Genomic DNA, 20577 nt, shown 5'->3' on the forward strand with positions numbered 1-20577 from the left:
ATAGAATATATGCTGAACAGGTGAAAATATGCCTTTATTAGGAGCAGGGTTAGTGTACTTCCAGCAGAATTAAGGTAGATAACTACCCAATGTTGAAAATAATGAAACTGTCTACCATAAATATTCATAGTTTCTGTTCAATTAGAATAAAAGTTCAAAAAGCTCTATTTCCTTTTTTCTGGCATTTTCTCATACTACTTAAGTGAGGTAGACTATCCACATTATTTGATTTAAGCTGCTAAGTAATTCATTGACAGGTGTCTTGAAAGAAGGCTAGATATAAATATTTGATGATCATATTTGTTATAAAGTTAAAATTCATCTCAGGGTAGGATTTAATTTATAGTCTAAGGATACTCTCTAATTTTTGCAGCGAAATATCACAGGAGGATAAATGTTAACACTTCAATTCAATTCAACAAACACTTATTGTTTGTAAATGTTTGTCAAGTTGAATTGAATTGAATTAACATTTCAGCGAGCATCACTGCAGACTCTGTGACCTATATCTAAATATTTGAAAAATGATCCCTCTTCTTCTTCTTTTTTTTTTTTTTTTTTTTGCCTTAACTTTCCACAGTTTTCATACATCCAACCCTCTATTCCTGGGATGAGCAGAAATCATCCTTTTCTCCTACCCCCAAGGCCAAGCAAATATTGAGTCATTTTCTTTTTCTTTTCTCTTCTCTTCTTTTTCTTTTTCTTTCTTTCTTTCCTTTTTTTTTTTTTTTTAAGAAAAAGAAACAGAGAGACAGAGAGCTGGAAGGGAGGGGCAGAAGGAAAGGGAGAGAGAGAGAGAGTATCTTAAGCAGACTCCATGTCCAGTGTGGAACCTGACATGGGGCTCAATCTCACAACCCCGAGATCTTGACCTGAGCCAAAATCTTAAGTCAGACAATTAACTGACTAAGCCACCCAGGTACCTCTATTTTCATTTTATTTTTGGCTAAGCCCTTTAAGACGTATCACTTGGAATGAATACAAAATTCTAAACTCAAAGAAAGAAAATTTCTCTAGAATTAAGAATTATATCAAGCTCGAAACATAAGTATTTATTCTTATGGTTTTATTTATTTTCAAATTGGCTAATTGGTTTTTGGTTCTGCTCTTTAGGAAAGGAAAAGCTTTTTTTCAGTTCTAGGATCTATTGTGTTTGAGCCCAGGTACAGTGGTGTCCTGGTTAACTGACTCTCTGGAGGGAGAAACAAAAACTCCAGTTTGTAACGTCTGCCAACTTCCACGGTGTAAATATTCCCATTGTGTAAAATTTCAAGTTGCCAACAGTTGAGATTTGCAAAATTCCTGAATATTTAACAGTTGGCACTCACTAGCTAGTCCATACTAACTGTAGAACACCATTGATTAAGTGAGCCAGTGTAATCAGTTCAAACCACTGACTCTTGGGAGTTAAAACACCATTTCTCATCAAGCTCGCTGACCCTAGGCCACTGGCTTTAGAGTTTACCTAATAAAAACAATTCTCATTTGTGCCCAGAAGGCTCCGCCTGGCATAATATCTATAATTTCATAATTAATGTTGTTTTATTTCCAAGACATATTATTTCCTTCAGGAGATAAGAATTAGCAAAGTAAAGCTGCAAATGAGGATTGCATTACTATTTGGGATACCCACCAAATAGCCTGATGTAGAAAAGACACCCATTTCCCTAGACCCTCGGTCAGGTCTCTCAAATACTAGAAGGGCCGGGCAACTCTTTCCCCCTGAAATATTGCAAGAAAGATTGCCCTGGCTCCCTAAAAACAATATTCCATGTTCCTGAATCAAAATGGAGCTTAGTTTTGAAATTTGTATATTTACTTAAGATTTAAGGATCAGAGTGTGATGGAATGATGAAATGGATTGCCACCACCTTCATCAGATAGCTTGCTCTCTCTTCCCTTGGGAAAGCAAAAGCAGACATTAGAGGACAAAGATTCCTATTTAATGAGTTGTCAGAATCTAGGAAAAAGGGGAAAATTAGTGCCTGGAAGATCTCTAAGGCCTTTACTAATTTCCATCCGACCCTTGTCATTACAATCTGCAAGAAAACTCTTATCTGGAGAAATATTGATGACTAAAAGCTTGATTGCCCCTTGGGTTGTTTGAAAACCAGTGACATTGGGAATTTACAACAATATGCAATTATTAAGCATGATCCAAACCCAGAGGAGGGATTTAAAACCACCACCTCCTGTACCAGGCAGGTGATTGAGTATCCCTGATATCTGCCTAGGAAAGTTGAAAATGTTTCCCAATACCCAGGGCTACCTGTTGCCAGCGGCTCCTTCTAGGCCTCTGCCATGGCCCTCAGGTTAAATGGATATTCAGTAAGAGGTAATTTTTAAAGCCAGCCGAGAAAAGTCATGTGTGTAAATCTTTTCAACAACAACAAACAGCTTAAGAATTCCCATCCGGCTACTTTGTTAGATCTCCAGTGGATCATCTATCTAGTCCCTTGACACACAATCTCTGTAATCTCTCAGATGGCATTCATTTCACAGACTTACATGAATACTGAGGGATTTATTGTTTTCAGTGTGGCAAAGGTGAGCAGTTACACAATGGCACCTCTGTGCTAGTGTATTTCTGTAGGTGGGGAGAGGAGGGGAGTCTGTGGGGGTACGAGAGGGCCAGTGTTTTCATTTTTTCTTTATATTGGTAATTTTTCAAAAATCACAATTGCAGTAGAACGTATCATGTAGGTGTCTGTGATGAATCACACAAGTCATGCAATATGTTCTAATATATGCAGAGCATACAGAAAGCAGATGGAGAAGCCTCTCAGGAGTTCTGGGAGGCTCTGCACATCAGAAAAAACATTTCAAATGAGGAGGTGAGACTGGGAGAGAAAGTTGGTCAGAGTGTTCCAGGGAGACTCTGAGTAGCTGAGAAAAGGACTGGGAAGGCTGCTTCCAAAAGGGAAACAATGTCCTGCCAAAGGACAAGTTAAATGCAAAAACATCAGACATCATCGTTTAACTAATTGGGGAATTGAGGGTCTTCAGTGTTGGAAGCATATTTGTAAGCAAAGGAAGAGGATGTGTTTGGAAGCAAAATTATCATTCGTGTCTGCTTCAAAATCAAGCTGGAATCTTACAACAAGGAGTTTTTTTAGCTAGTAGGACTGGTGAAAATTCTTGTTAATGTGTATTTTTTTCCTCCCTTCTCTCTTTTTGCTAAGCTTAGCGAGAAGCACAGTGATGAGTTTTATAAGCTATTGTTTCTTCTTCTTTTTTAAAGATTTTATTTATTCATGAGAGGCACAGAGAGAGGCAGAGACATAGGCAGAGGGAGAAGCAGACTCCCTGTGGGGAGCCCGATGCAGGACTTGATCCCAAGACCCCAGTATCACACCCTGAGCCAAAGGGCAGATGCTCAAGCTCAACCGCTGAGCCACCCAGGTGCCCGTATTGCTTTTGAACCCATTTACTGGATGCCTTTTGGTTGAAGTAGTTTCTGGTTCCTACATTATGTCCCCAAACTAAAAGTACATCTTTTTCTAGTTTGTATCAGATAAGATGCAAACTTATTTTCTTTCTTTCTTTTTAATTATTTTATTTTTTCTATTTTATCTTTGGTCTATTTCCATGTATTGAAAAGAAAAATTGTGAGGAACAAATCATTCCTATGAATGTAGGCAGAAATGACTCAAACCTTACTTGGATTCCCTCCCCAAACTCTTTTCATTTAAGCTTTAATTGGCGAAGGTACCCTACTGAAGATGCACTTTTCAACTAGCATCCCCAAAACTGCTCTCTGTGGGATAATAGACTTCCAGAAGATCTTAATGAATGTTCTTCCAAAAAATGTTTCCATGGTCAAATATGTTTGGGAAGTGCTAACTATATTATATTACTTCTCTCTCAGAGATTCAGTGCTCCTGAGGGGGCCTGTAATATAGAAACACTTTTAACTTTGCTTTTAACATTTTTAATATGCAGACATTGTTTATCGTTCACCCAACAACCATTCTTCCCTCTTTTTCTTGCTAAAGAACCTTGATTTTATTTAGGTAGCAATGGTGTAGCTGGGAACATTGGTCTAAGCCAATCTCTGCTGACTGTAATGAGTTTAGGGGTAAATATATGACTCGGCCTCAGTCAAGGGCTCACTCCGAAGAGGGAGAATTCTTCGAAGGCTTCTGGGGAAAATATTCTTACCTAAATAGAGAGAAAGAGAGAGGGAATGCTTTTGCTCTGGCCCCCTCTTTTCCTTCTTGGACACTCATATAAGGATGTGAAGTGTGGAGTGTAGCACACATTTGAGAACGTGAGACAATCATTAGCACTCTGAGCAAGGCAGGCTGAAAAGATAGAAAATGCCTGGTTCTTGATGACAGTATTGAACCATCCACCCAGCTCAATAAATGTCTTTATGAATTAAGCCAAGTACCCTTCTAATTGTAGACAAAAGTAATCTAACTGGCATGCCCAGCATTGCTTCGCATTTATTTGGCAACTGAACTTTTTTATGTGGGAGACCAATTAACATGGGTTGGCATGGAGCATAGTCAGGTGACTCCAGCGTAAGCCTTTTATTATGTTTATAATAGCAACTCTTCACCCAAATCACCTCTGCTCTCAACTCAGTTGAGTGTTACACTTTGGGCTCTGAGAGTGGCTACAATGGGGACAGTGGCCCAGACACAAAGCCCAGGTCCCCATCATTACCAAATAGCAAAGTTTTAACTGAAATGATCCAGCTCTGTTTTAGGATGCCTTTCTCTAGGGAGTAGCTTTAGCCAGTTTGACAGAAATAGCTTTAATTGAGACTTCTGAGCAAGTTTCCTACAGTCATCACCTGTTAGGGAAGGATTTTACCCACCTAGTCCCACATCTCTGTTACATACAGAAGGAAACTGAGGCAGGCTCAGGAGGCTAGGAATTATCCTAGAGTCACAAAGTTGATGAGCTGCACAATTAGAATCTTCTAGAGACAGTCCCAGGATTTCTGGCAATGCGAAGTTTTTCCATGGCCTCAGGGTGTCCAGGATTAGTGTAGGCTTCCTCAGCATGAGGTGTGGTATTGCTTTGGAGTTCACGGATAACCTATATATGTTTGTGTCTGAGAAGCTAAAAAAGTATGGTTCACAATCTTTCCTTGTAACGACAGAAATTATATATGCCTATCTATTATGTTTTTTTGCTTTCCTTTTTTCTTTTATTAAGTTCTCTTTCAAAAATTACATGAATAACCACATCTATGAAACTTTGCAAAAAAATTTAAAAAGAGAGTTAGTAATCTCTGTCTACCCCATTGCCTCCAGTTTGTTCCTCCCCCAGGTAAACGCCAACAATTTATTGTGTACCTTCTATTCTTTACTCTGTGAAAAAAAACTATAGATAGATATAGATATAGGGATAGGTATTACTTTTGCATTCTTTTTGATAATTTCTTAAAAAGCAAAGTCATATTATCAACATTTCTCAATACCTTTTTATCTCGTGCTAATACATCATAAGCATCCCTGTGATTTAATTGAAGTATATATAATTCCTTCTTTTTAAAAGCTGTGTCATATTACACTGCATTGCTATAATACATTTTATTTTACCATTTGCCAATTTCTGGACTTTAATCTTGTTTCTAGTTAATTTGCATGAAATACATGCACATCTATGTACACATAGATTTAGGTAAAATTACATATATGAATGATTTTATTTAATTCTTTTGAAACAATCCTTGAGATTAGAAAAGCAGATTGTGTTATTTCAGTTTTCTTGGAATTGAGGCTCAAGAGAAACATTTTTATTGTCCTTAAGTATGAATTGAATATATGTAGTTAGTGACATAATCATACTCCATATAATTATTTTTTAAGAGATTTATATTAATTTTTTTAGAAGGAGGGAGGGGCAGAAGAAGCCTCTCTCTGAGGCTCTCAGAGAGAGAGAGAGAGAGAGAGAGAGAGAGAGAGAGAGGATCTCCAGTTTTTGCTGAGCACTGAGACTGACTCAGGGCTCTATCCTACAATCCTGAGATCATGACCTGAGCTATAATCAAGAGTCAGATGCTCAACCAAATGAGTCACTCAGGTGCCCCTTCCAGATAATTGTACCATAATTTCATATGATGAATGGACCAGAATTTTCAAAGCCAGACCTCATGAATGAGTGTCATCTTTCTTTCTTTCTTCTTCTTTCTTCTTTCTTCTTTTTATGTAGGGCAGTGAGGGAGGGTTAGTTCGTATTCGGGATGGTAGGGGAGTGCGGGGGGAGTGGAGGCGGGCGGGAGAGGTGAGGGATGCGGTGAGGTCGTGGCGGGCGTAGGAGTCTTTCTTTCTTTCTTCTTTCTTTCTTTCTTTCTCTTTCTTTTCGTCTTTCTTTCTTTCTTTCTTTCTTTCTTTCTTTCTTTCTTTTTCTTTCTTTTCTTTCTTCTTTCTTCTTCTCTTTCTTTCTTTCTTTCTGTCTTTCTGTCTTTCTTTCTTTCTCTCTCTCTCTCTTTCTTTCTTTCTTTCTTTCTTTCTTTCTTTCTTTCTTTCTTTCTTCTTTATATATAAAATCACAATAAGTATTCTGGCAAGTACATTTTTGTCAATGTCCCTGATCATTTCCTTACATTTTACCCCCAAATTTGAAATACTGGGTCAAGGGGTATGAACTTCTGAAGGCTCATGATCAAATCACTAGTTTTTAAGGCCAATTATTTCAAATGGCTCCTCTTTTTATATAAATAATAACCAAGCCCAAGGGAGAGGTGTCCATGTTGATTTACTCTATGTTCTCAGTCATTTTGGTCTTTTCTTGATCCTATTTCACATCTCGTGTATCTGTGCCCTTTGCTTATGGCAGGATAGTTCTCTTTTCTCTGATACTGGAGATGACTTCATAGATATTCTAGTAGTGGCTACAGCCCACTTACTTTTAACATGATACTAATGATCAGTCCTTTTTCTCTCTGTTTTGGCCTTAGAAAACACAATGTCAAACTTCCTTGATCTTAAATGAGCTTACAGGTAGAGGTACACACCAAAAGCCAGCTAGGTCATTTAAGTACCTATGCTAAATCCCCATCTAGAACATGGATGTAAAACCCACATGGACAGAGGTCTATCTCTAATCTATTTTAGGTGGTTTTCATACTGGGGTTAAAATCATCTGATGCTAACATGTGAGATAGATATCACCTCATCCAAAAGATATATCTTTTTACTTGGGCCCCAGGGATCTGTAGTACGTTCAGGGATATGTGTCGAAATCCTTGTTTATCCCCATCCCTCTGCCCTTCCTTATTTCTAAGCCTGTATTTCTAAGCCTTGTCTCTGCATTCTGAAATAACAGTGTTTTTGTGTGCCAGTCATGTTCATGGAATTGTTAGATGCCAGATTATAAATATTATTGTGACTCTCATTTTCAGGTACCTTGTAGAAGAAATCAAGAAAAGAGAAGGATTCAAGTTATTGCTGGAAGTAAGTGATTATGGAATTGTGCTCTTGATTTTGTCAGTCAACAGTGATGAAGGTGGCAATTTTCTAATCTGTTATATTCCATTGGTTTTTGTGTTGCAGACTTAGAAACAAGTCATTAGCTTAATTCATGGAGTCCATTATGTTAATTTACTCTATTAGTGAGTATTTTGCCTTTGTTGGATTCGCAAAGAACACATGTGCCTTAAGTATTGAAAATTAAAGTGCTCAATAATAATTACCAAGGATAATACTGAATAAATATATAAATTGCATGATGATTGTACTGTGAATATTCCACTGTGCTGTAGTGGTGCCTGCACGTGAAAAATCAATTAAGTGAATGTACAATAATGCATATAGTTTTCTCTTTTTATAAAATAATAGGAACATATTACCTTTGAAGCAGTGGGAAAATAAGTCATTTTGTGGTTGGACTGTTTGCTATATACAAGAAATAAAATAGTTGCAAGGATAGAGAATATTGGATTTTTCCCCCTAAAATATATGGTTAGAAAATATGAAGGATCTTATTTAATTCTTATTTTTAAGAAATATGAAGTGTGGGATGCCTGGGTGGCTCAGCGGTTGAGCGTCTGCCTTTGGCTCAAGGTGTGATCCCAGAGCTCGAGGATAGAGTCCTGCATCGGGCTTCTGGGGGGAGCCTGCTTCTCCCTCTGCCTATGTTTCTGCCTCTCTCTCTGTGTCTCTCATGAATGAATAGATAAAATCTTTGTAAAAAAAGAAATATGAAGTGTAGGAGGTTCTCTTAGATCTTCTGATAGCATATATTATATAGCAATCTTTAAACTGATGCAAAAATCACCTGGAGATTACAATCTGGGAACCTTTTCATGTGTAAGCAATCTGGCTAACCTTTGGCATTCATTTATTCAGCAAGATTTACTGAGCAATTACTATGCACCAGGCACAGTTCTAGGTACTATAGGTATAAGACAGGGAAATTCCCTGCCCTGGTGGTGCTTATATTCAAATGGCAAGTAACAGGCAAGCAAATTAATACCTAGCAAACATCAGGGAAGCAGATGTCTCAAGAAAATAATAAAGGAGTTTCATGAGAGAGTTACAAATAAATGGAGAGTTACAGATGTGTGTTATATAATAGAAATAAGGGTGGAATGCTGGAATGATGATGTGGATGGGAGTGTGGTGGCCTGTTTCACTTGGGTCATGCAGGTAGGGCCTTCTGAGGTCATCTTTGAGGTGAGACCTGATTGATGGTAAGTAGTGTGCCATGCAGATATCCGAGGGAAAGATGTTCTAGATAGAATCAGTAAACAACTACAAAGGCTTCCAGCTGAAAAGAATTCTATGTGTTTGAGTAATCAGCAGTTATATTAAGCAAGTGGGGAGTGTGCAGGAGGTGATGCAGGTGGAGGGAGGGGCAGAGACCAGATCAGGTGGAGTCAGGTAGGTTCTAGTATTGGCTTTTATTCCAAGTGTAATCATTGGAGAAGTTTTATGCAGACAGGAGTCTGAATTCCATTTTGTTTTATTTATTTTTTTAAACTTTTTTTTTTTTACTTTATTTTATTTTCTTGAGAGGTAGAAAGTGCACGAAGAGTGGGGTGTGGTACAAGAGAGACTCTTAAGCAGGCTCCAAGCCCAGTGTGGAGCCAGATACAGGGCTTGGTCTTAGGACCTGAGATTATGACCTGAGCCAAAGTCAAGAGTTGGATGTTCAACTGACTGAGCCACCCACTTACCCTCCAAATTCCACTTTAAAATATCATGCTGGATGTCCTAGGAAAAGAGGAATGAGGTAGGAGGAGATGAAGGGAGGCCAAGGAAAGGGTAAATCAGACAAACTGAGATGCTGTTGCAGTGGCCCAGGGGGGATATGGTGATGATGGTTTGGGAAAACCATCAGAGTTTGTGGAAAACCACAAGTTTGGGAAACACTGCTCCAGAGACTCCTGACCATGCCTTCCACCACTATCCACAAAAGAATCCAAAGTTCCTGAAAAAATAGGGACATGAGGGAACTTGAATAGACAGCAAGAGAATCCATATTTAAATAACTTTCTGGTAACACCTCAAAGAAGCAAAAAGGCGAATTTAGAGTATGGGACAGTCTACAGGACACCTGACCTGGTTCCTTCAACAGGTTGGTGGCATGAAGAAAAATTAAGGAGGAGGGAGTGATGATCACTCTGGGTTCAAAGAGACAGAAGAGGCCCCCTCACCATATGCAACACACAGAGTTGTTGGGATCCTAGTTTGAACAGTCGTAAAAAAAGTAGATTTTGAAACAGTTGGGAAGTTTCTAATGTGAAACTGGCTATTGGATAATACCGAGGAATTATTGATAATTCGGTTATCAGGTATGATAATAGCATTATCACTACGTAAGAAAGTGTGTATATTTGTAAGAGATACACACGTAAGCACGTGAGGGTAAATCAACAGCTCTAGGATTGCCTGGAGTTCAAATCTGAGTGACTTTTTCAGTTTTCTTGAGTTTAAGTTGCCTTCTTTATTTCCCTGAGGTGAAATAAAGAGGGAATTCTACAAGTTTGAATCGCCTTCTTTATTTCTCTGGCTGTGGGAACCATGGTGCTTATGGAAAGTGCTTTACACCTTTGGAACTGCAATCTTTTGATAGAGCTGAAAGAAAAAGTGATGAAAAGAAGGTGAACTGTTTTAGAAGTTATTTATATATTCTTCCTAGAGGCTTAAAAGTGATGGGAGGAAACGCACACCATCATCTTTATGGAATTGCAAACATTCACATCCTTCTAATGCAAGTTAAGGTGGGTTTTCATCCTTAGGCAGCCTTCTGTCCTGGATATTTTATCTATGGGAGCCAGATGGCCCCAAAGCAGCGAAGGTGGCTTTCTCAATAGCATTCCAGAATTCCTACTTCTAAGGGTTTTTATATGTGATCTGCATTTGCGTCTCTTCTCTGTGTTCTGTTTGGAGGAATAATGTACATTTAGACCTTGAATCTCACATCTAAGTGTCAAGGCAATTATCCTTTTTGTTAACAAATGCTTACTTTGGATTGATGAAATATAACTCTAATGCATACTTAAGAGAAGAGAGATTTGATTAGAGTATAGAGTGTGAAATGGAGTCTTTCAATTTAGGAAAAATGAAAGTCTCTAAATATATATATATATATACACACATATACATATATTTTTTATATTTTCTTGTCTATATTTTGATTTATATTATATAATGAATATATATATATTCATGCACTTTTTAGCAGATAGAATGTTAAGTGGAACATTGAAAATAGGAAATGAATACAACAAAACAGAGTATCCAGTACTTGAATATCTTTTCCTGAAAACAGCAAAAATAAGGCATCTCTTTTTGAAGATGATTGAAAGTTATCATTTCAAATGGATTCTGCATTATTCATGGACCCCTGAAAATCATTTCTGTTTTTCTGTGTGGGATCTAAGATCTAATAGATGTTTTCCTAGAGGTTCATTCATTCGGATACTATCATTCACATATTTCCTTTTGCTCTCTTGGGAGAGTCCTAATTATTCAACTTTTTGTTTTTCTCTTCCTGAGTTCCACATTAGGAAGAGTTATTTAGATTTCATAGACTTGCCAGGTTATCAAGGATCTTCAAGGACGTTGAGTCAATTTCCTGTTCAAAGTGGGAAACACCTTTCTTGACAGTAATGGTAACAGGAAGTTAACCTTTTCCTGAACACTTCCTGTGTCAGATAATTCACAGCTCAGTTCTCTTCCTCAAACTCGAATTATTTATATTCTATTACTTATTGACCTGTACTATTAATATGTATCAAGCACACTGCAATTTGTAGTTATCTTTTAATCTAGTTTTATTAGATTACAGCACCCTTCTACCTGCAAAATCCAATGTACAGTCTTAGATCTTCATTCTGTTGAATTTCTTTAGCATTTTACACCTTATCCAGTCATTGCCTCCCTTTTGAAATGCTCTTCTATTATGGTTTCTTTGAATTTCTCTCCCAGTTTTTCTCCTTTCCATGTGGCTTTTTCTTCTCAGTTTCAATGAGAAGGTGGTCTCTTCATCTGGGTACTCCATTAAATATTATTTTCCACTCCTCTGTCTTTTTAAAATTTATTTAGTCATTATATAGAGGCAGAGACATAGGCAGAGGGAAAAGCATGTTCCCCCACTGGGACCCCAATGCAGGACTTGATCCCAGGATGCCCAGGATCAGGAACTAAGCCAAAGGCAAACACACAACCATTGTGCCACCCAGCCGCCCCTACTCTTCTGTCTTTAGTTCTTTTTGTTTCCACATACTCCTCCTGAAATGTTTAATCCATTTATAGAACGTTGTTATCATTGGCTTCACTAATGCCTCTATCTGTGACTTGTCTCCTAAATTCTAGTCCTTTATACATAGGCATGTCCTGAAATTTTCAGTTAGAAAAGGCATTTTTCTAACAGGCACTTCAAATTCAGTATCTCTTTTTTTCTTATTTAAAAAATTTTTTTAAGATGTACTCATTTATTTCAGGGAGGGGAATCAGAGGGAGGGAGAGAATCTCAAGCAGCCTCCACGCTGAGCACAGCCTGACATGAGGCTTGATCTAATGACCCTGACATTGTGACCTGAGCTGAAACCAAGAGTCAGACGCTCATCTGACTGTTCCCTCCAGAAACCCCTCAAATTCAACATTTTGAAACTGAAGTGTAGCCATTCTCTTTTCCCAAATTCTACATTCTTCTTTCAGTTATTAGAAGTATGATCCATCCAAACAAAAATCTTGATGTTGTCTTCCCTATCTTCCTTGCCCTTCTCTTAAAGGCATCTTGGGCAGTTTTCTCCACTCCTGAAGCCACTGCTTCAGTTCAGGCTTCCATCACTCTTCAGATTGGCCTTGCCTCATAACTCATCCTCTGCTCATCTTGGATGCCCCTCCAGCCCAACTCCACACGGTACCCATACTGTGGCCTTTCTAAAGTGCAGTCTGCTTCCAAGATCGAAACTCTCCAGGATTCCACATTGCCTCTAGAATCAAGCCCAAACTTCCAAGCATGGCAGATGAAGAAGCCCTTTGCGAAATGACTTTCATTTCCATGTCCATCTTCATCTCTCTTTTTTTAAAAAAAGATTTTATTTATTTTTTCATGAGAGTCAGAGAGAGAGAGAGAGAGAGAGAGAGGCAGAGACACAGGTAGAGGGAGAAGCAGGCAGAGAAGCAGGCTCTACACAGGGAGCCCGATGCAGGACTCGATCCCGGGACTCCAGGATCACGCCCTGGGCCAAAGGCAGGCGCTAAACTGCTGAGCCACCCAGGGATCCCCATCTTCACCTCTCTTCAGTACACCTTGTTCTCTATTCATTCCAAGTTCTTGCCATCCACCTGAGTACATGGGCTTCTACATGTGCACTATGTCTATTGCCAGAGATGCTTCTTGTATTATGAGAAGTTTCTTCTTTTGCAATTCTCATTCCATTAAAGTTTAATTGCCTCTACCTAGCTTCATTACTAGTCGCTGAGTTCCAAGAGATAAGCATCCAGTGTAAGTCATTTTTCTCATCTTAATGTCTGGTCCAGTATCTAGAACACAGAAAATTCTGCTTATTGAATTGAATATTTCAGTTACCCATCTTTGGGCAGGCTATAATTCTTTACCATTCTCCTTCAAATAGTGTATGCAAAAATAGTGATGCATCTCACCTACTACAGATTTTAATGGGGTTATTCATCCACTTGAAAAGGACATCTCTTTCTACCAATATAGCTCCAAGTAATAGTCACTAGGCTAATAGAGTGCCTGCTGTATGCCAGATACAGAAATAAATTTTGGAAATAATCTCTGTGCTCATCAACCCAACTCTGTGGGATAGACAATATGATCTCCATTTCATAGATTAGGAAGCTGAAGATTAAAGTGTTCAACACTTGTCCAAGCAAAGACCTGGTAAAGTTGGGATTCGAGCCACATCCATGTGACTCTAAAACCCAGGTTTTTTTTTTTGTGCTACTCAGTGCTGCCTTTGAAATGTTTCAGTAGTCCAATCAGATATTTAAGATTGAATACCTTGAAGTCAGTTAAGATCCATCATGCCCCCTTTCTCCATTTTATACTTGCATGATTATTTTCACTCTGTCTGCTAGATTCTGCATTTCTACTTATTAAAATGCCTAGTGCTAGCTTTGTCTTTTTTTATTATTGTGATCTAATGATGTCATAAGCAAAGGAGATGAATTGCTTTTGATGTGACTTGGTTTTAGAGAATGCCAGCTATGGCATCTTGGTGACCCTTGACATATTTCCCCAAAGGGGTCTCATATCGTTCGCTCAATAATCCTTGCTGAAATTGACATCAAAATTACCTGCTTTATTTCTTAGACTATATCTATTTCTTTTCTCTCTGAAAGTCAGGCTAGAATGCAGCCATCCATTCTTTAGTGGTACTTCTGTGCTTCTCCATGAATTTTTAAAGATTATGACAATGTTTTCCACACTATAGGTGTTTTTGTACCCTTCACTATCATTTGTCTTCTGTCGACACTTGGATTCTTTTTTATGCCTTTTCAATTTTATGGTGTTAGAGTACATAGACTAAAGTATTCCTAAGACACCTGAGAGGTCAGGCTTTCCTATACACAGGGAATAAAATGGCATGTGAATGGCTCTACTCTGAAAATACTCATTAGTGGTTTGAAGCCTCTTGAACAGAGTCACTGTATCAAATTCAAGCTACACAGGCAAAGAGACAAGGAAAACTCAAATATGTTTCCTTGTGAATATTCAAAGGGATATTTTTCCCCAAATCTTAATAATTTTGGGAAATGATGAAGTAGAAGTATTCCACTAAATGGAGATCAAATTTTCTCCAATCAAATGAAGTGTCAAAAGGACTTCATCAATTTTCAAATGCCACGGCACTGAAGCCACACCATTCTAAAAGATACTGTGAAAAAGGAATCACAGATATGTCACTTCAAATATATCAAAACAGAAACTAAGTAAAACAAATGTAAAAGGTGATTTAAAAGGCCTAGGTCCTAACTTCTAAAATATGGAGCAGCTACGGTAGCAGGTAAAAACTACTACAAAATGATTTATGATGTTGCCATGCAAATGAAAAGTAATGAGTTAATGATGTATTAGTCAGGGTCCAATAAGAACTCAAAAACTGCACAGCAATTTGAAGTGGGGAAAGTGCAGAATGAAGAATTATTGTGCTTGCTTCAGCAGCCTATATACTGAAATTGGAATGATACGGAGACAATTAGCATGGCCCCTGTGCATGGATAACACACACATTTGTGAGGCATTTCATATTAAGAAAAGAAGAAGAATTATTAATAGGGGATTTCCTCATACGGGAAAAAGAGAACCCTAAAAAACCCACAGAAATAGCAGATGTAGAAAACAACCACCACTCCTAAAATTGAGATAGAGCACCCATCAAGAGGCCACTCCCTTCCAGGGCTAAGATCCAGTCATAGTTGGAGAGGGCACAGTGTAGTACACTGGATCGCAAAGAAATTCACTGAGATATCCCACTATTAGAATTTGCTAGGGATCCAACGTCTGAAGTGCTACAGGAAGCCATTTTCAGAGCTGTGCCTTGAAACGCACTCGTCTACACACAGAGGTGCCAGAGAAGACATCCGAAGCAAGGCACCTTGCTGGCAGCACTCCCCTGTAAAACCACTTGCAGGGAGTGTGCCAGAAAAAACAATGTAGGGCACTGACCAATCTGTTGTGAAGCTATCTGAGGGGGGGTGGTGCTGGAGGAATCTATCAGGGGTCCACTTGTGGCTGGGCACCAGTACTGCTGAAAACCCCACACATATTGGAAGAGATCCATGAGGTTAGCACACCAGAACCCAGAAGAGACACCTCTTTCTTCTCAGTGTCCCTCCAGCACCCTCTGCTGATAAAGTCTAAGATTGGAGCAGATGTCAAGGAGAAATATTTATAGAGTCCAATTCCATTTTCATAAGATACAAAGTATGGATTTGAGCTGAGCAGCAGTAAATTGATAACTAACATAAATGATATCTGGAAAAAAATCATTATTGATATAAAGACATGAATTCCTAGGACCCGATGGCAGATAATAACTATATTTTTCTTCTACTTTCCAATCAACCATAGTTACTTTATTTGAAAAGATTTATTCACATTAAATGAGTAAAGAATTTTGAAGTCCAGTACATTTCTTTCATAGAGAAACCAAATCAATTATATCAGAAATCCAAGTATAAATTGTGTGGATTTGTACAGACTCTTGTAGTCTCATGATAAATGTTTGCAGAAATTGAGTTGAATTAAATAGTACTCCATCTTGAACTACTTCATATTTTGAAGATTTTTGGCTCTTTTTCTTTTTTCTTTTTTTTATCAAATCCAGTAAGAATATTACAATTTTCAAAGGTTAAGGGACTTATCTTTTGAGCTGGGAATATTTCTGAGCATTCACTTGTGATTTAAAATCCACTAGAATCAGGACTCTACATAGTACTGGTCTTGATTTTAAGATATAAGATGATAGCTGTTTCCTCTTTCTGAAATACTTTGAAACTTTATAGTGATACTGGAGCGTAACTCTGATGGTTACTGAGAACTATTATAACATTGGTTATTACCTGCAAACTGTGTTTGTGTAGGAAAATTGAAGTTATTTCAAATACTCTCGCTGCTAAGAATCAAATGAGGAAGCTGTTGAGTGGGTAGGGATGACCTAGAATGTTTCCTAAATATCTAATCTCTTCCTATGTGTCTAATTTGTAAGCTCTCGCCATAATTTCCCAAGTCAGCTGGTCACTGAAAACAAGTCTTGTGATTGCCTGTGACATTCCTATGTTTTTGTCCAGTGAGGATGGACAAAAGGAGGTATAGTGAAGAAAATTTTGTCTATGTGACAATAGTTAGACTAAAGCTTGTTCTGGAAGATTATCCCATGTTTAACCCAAAACAGATTACCAGAAATGATGATTAGGCTATGGCCACTTTAGATCTGAGTTTCTCAAGCATATACCATGCACTATTTATTTCAGAATCACCTGAGATGCTTCATAAAATGCCAATTCTCCAGCCTTTTCAATGATGAACTACATCATATTCTGGGCATTCTAAGCACAGGGTGTGAGAATCTGTTTTGAACAAGCTCCCTAGCTGATTCACACCTTACTGATACTTGAGGCTGACACTGAGACTTGAAAGCCAAGAGTCAAGGTGATGTTCTTTTTTCCCCAAGCAGTATAGGCTAGGGTCACAACAGGGCTCGTTAAGTGAAGTCCAAGCATGTCGTATGTTATCAACTCATAGATAACCGGGGATTTTCCATGTGTCTTCCATTACCTGCTACACCTGACAGCTTTGGCTACCTTAGGTAGAGAAGGGGTTATTGGAAGGAGATGGAAGTGAAAGAAATAAGTTAAGGATCAAGGTTGAAGAGGGGGGATCCAAGGCATCTCTGGGCATGTGTGTATCCAGTGCTAACTAATCGTCAGAGCTTGGTTGAGGCAGCTTCAAACTTGATTATGTTTATTCCCAATTTTGTGCTCATCCCTTACCTGGAGGAAACAGCTCCTTCTGGGTACATCCAACCGAGAAGAAAATTCCCCAGTAGGCTGTTACCCGAAGTAAAGCAGAATGAACATCTAGCTCTATAAGATTCTGATGTGTTATCAGTGTAATACACACATGACAATTCTTAAAGAAAGTAGCTAAGAGCTTAATAATATTCTAAGATTAATCTTAGGCTAACAAAACAACTTTCATTTTTTTTTTAATCCTCAGCCTGAATATGCCAATATTTGCTTTTGGTACATTCCACCAAGCCTCAGAGAGATGGAAGAAGGACCTGAATTCTGGGCAAAACTTAATTTGGTAAGTAACAAGTAAATTGCATTTTTCCTTTTGATGAAATGATTCCGTTCCCATTGTCTATTGATCCTATGAATAATTCTGTACTTGAAAGACTGCCTGAAGATCTAGAGAAGTGGCTCCTAGGATACTGAAAGTTAATTTATGACATGCCAAACAGTTGTCAACACTGTGCTTAAACAATGTGACTTACTTGATCCACACGTGATTTCAAAATAATAGCGCTGTTTGCAAGAGAGTTATAGGATGTATTAGAAGTTCTAATTCACGGTGTACTTCAGAAAGTATGATCTGGTAACAGGACACAAGGCTGAAGTTCCATGATGAATGGCTCCTTTTTCAACTCTGCCTCTGCATGTCTACGACTGCTTGTGTACCTTGCATGGAGATAATGTCAAAAGTCTACATCTGGTACCCTTTGTGAGTGTGAGACCTTCTGTTCTTTCCACCAACAAAAGCATCTTACGCCCAAGGGGCTTATGTGATAAAAAAGAAAAGTGATTCCAGCAGTGGGTTTCAACTGATGATAGAACAAAATGTGCTTGAAAGTCTCTCCACACACAGCTGGTGAGGGCTGACAGTCCCACGCAATGAGCAGGCCCAGGCTCTAGGGACTCCTTGTGTATCACCTGCACCTCTCCTAGCATGGTCCTGCCAGCTAGATTTCTGCCTCTAAACCAGATTTCCAAGAACCGTGAAGTCTCACGAACCAACACTACTTGTTCCCAGTCCCCTGCTGCATGGACATTGTGTATTTTGAAGTGAACCAGTGGGAGTTTGCCCTGAGGATTCTGTGGCCATGACACGTAGAGTGAGAATACACAATGGGTTAGAACCATCAAAGTTGGGTAATGCTCTACCCCTTGTGTCTTTCCCTCTCAAGCTCAGCGACCTCTATCGCCCTGGTTAGTAAAAACTGACTTGCAAATCTCTCTCTATCCTCTGTGGGAAAATCAGTGATACAGTTAATAGCTATTATAGGCAATAGCACTTCTAATTCCCAGTCAGGTAAACGACAAACCTTCACTGAGTGCTCACTCTACTGTGCACTGGAGATACAGACATCAAAAAGACTTGGCCCCCAGCCTTGAGAAGCTCGTGAGTGAGGAGACAAATGAGTAAAGGGATGATCACAAGGCAGCTAGTAAGACCCCAGATGGAGATGAGCCCTGTTTGCACTGATTGCAGAGAGAAAGATTATCTACATTGCTGTGTGACACAGTAGAGCTAAGTCTTGAACAATCAGGAGACAGAGGACAATCATAGAGAAGTAGATTCTAGGAAGAATCACAGCATGATGACCTAGAGACATAAGAGAAGAGCGTGTGATTCAAAGATCACAGGATTGCAAAGGGAAAGTCATGGGGTCCTTGTCTTTCATGACAAGGAGCTTGGAATTTGTGGCTAATTAAGAGAAAGAGGAAAGACTATGGCCTTTAAGCCATAACCACCTATAATCTCACCTACAGCATCTTCTCTTAGCTTCAAGTCATTTTCTTTTTCTTCATGGTTCATTAAACCTCCTACACTGTAGCATAACATATATGCAATATATACATATTCTACCCCTTGTCAAAAGAGAGGTCCGGCAGCAGAGATGGAGAGAGAGGGATGCTGGTATCTGTTCCTTTGCCTAGAAAAGTTATTCCCTTCATTACCCATTTCAGGCAATTAACTCAGTCCTGGGGCTCTGTCTTGCATTTTACCCACTCAGAGCAAATAGAACAGGGCTAAAGAATGCATTTCACATGTAAGTAACCCATAAAAAAAAAAAAAAAGACAATGTGAGAATTTACTAGTGAGGTTTCTAGGGACATTATGTACTTTGATGGAATACCACTGACTTTTTTTTGGGTGGTGTGGGGGAATAATTGCTCAGGATTGAGAAAGATCTGGTTGCCATTCTTCTCACTTTTCCATTGTTAAGAAAAGCAACCAAGAATGTGTTATTTGTGTTTTACTGACTCAGTACTGTTGCGTGGACATGGATCAGGAAGTCCAAAGAGTCCCATTATATTTGGGGATCTTTTTGACTCACTCTTCCTTTATTTAGAGAAATAGTTATGTTATCTATTCTCAAAAAATTTGAAATTGAGGACAGATACATGTGCTAAAATCAGATAATTAAGCAAATAATGCACTTTTAATCTTAATTGGAAATTGAATATTAATCAGGACATTCTCTTCTATCTCTAATATTTTCCAGCATTGAGTCTCTGATAGTTTATATCCATGATTCTCTATTACTTCATTTTGGAATGTTTTGCTGCCATTTAGAACCATGGTTTTCTTGACCCATCTAATGTCATACTATTTTAATTGTTAGGGTCACTCCTAACAATAAACATGCATGCGGCCTGCCATATAATCATTGGTTCATAGAGTGTTAGTTTCCTTTTATTATCTCTCTTTGTGTGGGTGTGTGTGCATGAAAGGAAGGAAGGTGTAATCCTTGTGGTTTTCTGCTTACTGTAGTATGGCAGTGGAAGTATATGATTTATAACCTGGAATGTACTTGAAACACGCTTAAAATTTATTTCGGGGTTTATCTTGGATGGAGAATCACAAACAAATAAATAAACCGAATAAGGCTTTCCCCCTCTAACTTGGGGTAGCATCGGGTTGGGGGGTCGGATGGAGAATCAGTGATGTGACAAGTCTTCCTTTTGGCAGCAGGAGGGCAGAGGGACTGTGTGTGTGCTGGCAAATGTGTGTGCACATGTATGAGACTACTTTTGAGAACGCAAACACCCTGTAGTCACTCCATGACTCTACATTCAATCACTGAATTCCAGTCATCTCTCTTTTGAAAGATGTCCTCTGTAGAATGCTCTTCTTTCTGATGCTTGCAGGCATCGCAATATTCTAAGTTTGTGTTCCTTCCCTGCCCAGATTGCGTTTACCTCCTCTCTGGTCTCTTTGCCTCATGTCATCTCTTTTTTTCCCATTTATTTTCTTTGCTCTCTGCATATCCATGCCTCCAGCTCTGCTTCATCACGTTGCTCTCCTGCTGGAAGCCTCTGATTGTTCTCTCCTCTTTACAGTAGCAGTTTTCAACCCGGTATCGCCAATGACCAATTTTTATACTACATATTGTTGATGTTCCTTTACTCTCCTAAAATGAGAGCAGTAATAAATGTGACCTACCTCCACCTAATTTCATAAAGGGCAATACAAGGCCTTGCATATAACACAAAGGAGAACTGATCTTTGAAATACAGATATGTATTTTCTCTACAACATGAGTGGGCATGACAGTGTTGGAATATGTGAGGAAGTGAGCGGTAAGGATTCTTACACATACTCTTAGAATCACAGTGAATGTAAGCC

The 20577-nt window shown here is 38.7% G+C and overlaps 1 protein-coding gene and 1 non-coding gene across 5 annotated transcripts in view; both read left to right on the forward strand.

Moving 5' to 3' along the window:
• The window catches only part of GADL1 (glutamate decarboxylase like 1), a 163353-nt gene that overhangs the window by 93544 nt on the left and 49232 nt on the right, over window positions 1-20577 (forward strand). For all 4 annotated transcript variants that reach the window (XM_038570621.1, XM_038570622.1, XM_038570624.1 and 1 more), the window contains 2 exons: window positions 7361-7412; window positions 17161-17250. In XM_038570621.1, the coding sequence (XP_038426549.1) occupies window positions 7361-7412; window positions 17161-17250 (142 nt within the window). The remainder of the gene's footprint in view (window positions 1-7360; window positions 7413-17160; window positions 17251-20577) is intronic.
• On the forward strand, window positions 14589-14695 carry LOC119865496. The gene has a single exon (XR_005377323.1). It is a non-coding gene; the product is annotated as a U6 spliceosomal RNA (small nuclear RNA).

Source organism: Canis lupus, chromosome 23, assembly GCF_011100685.1.
Source record: "Canis lupus familiaris isolate Mischka breed German Shepherd chromosome 23, alternate assembly UU_Cfam_GSD_1.0, whole genome shotgun sequence".
NCBI lineage: Eukaryota > Metazoa > Chordata > Mammalia > Carnivora > Canidae > Canis > Canis lupus.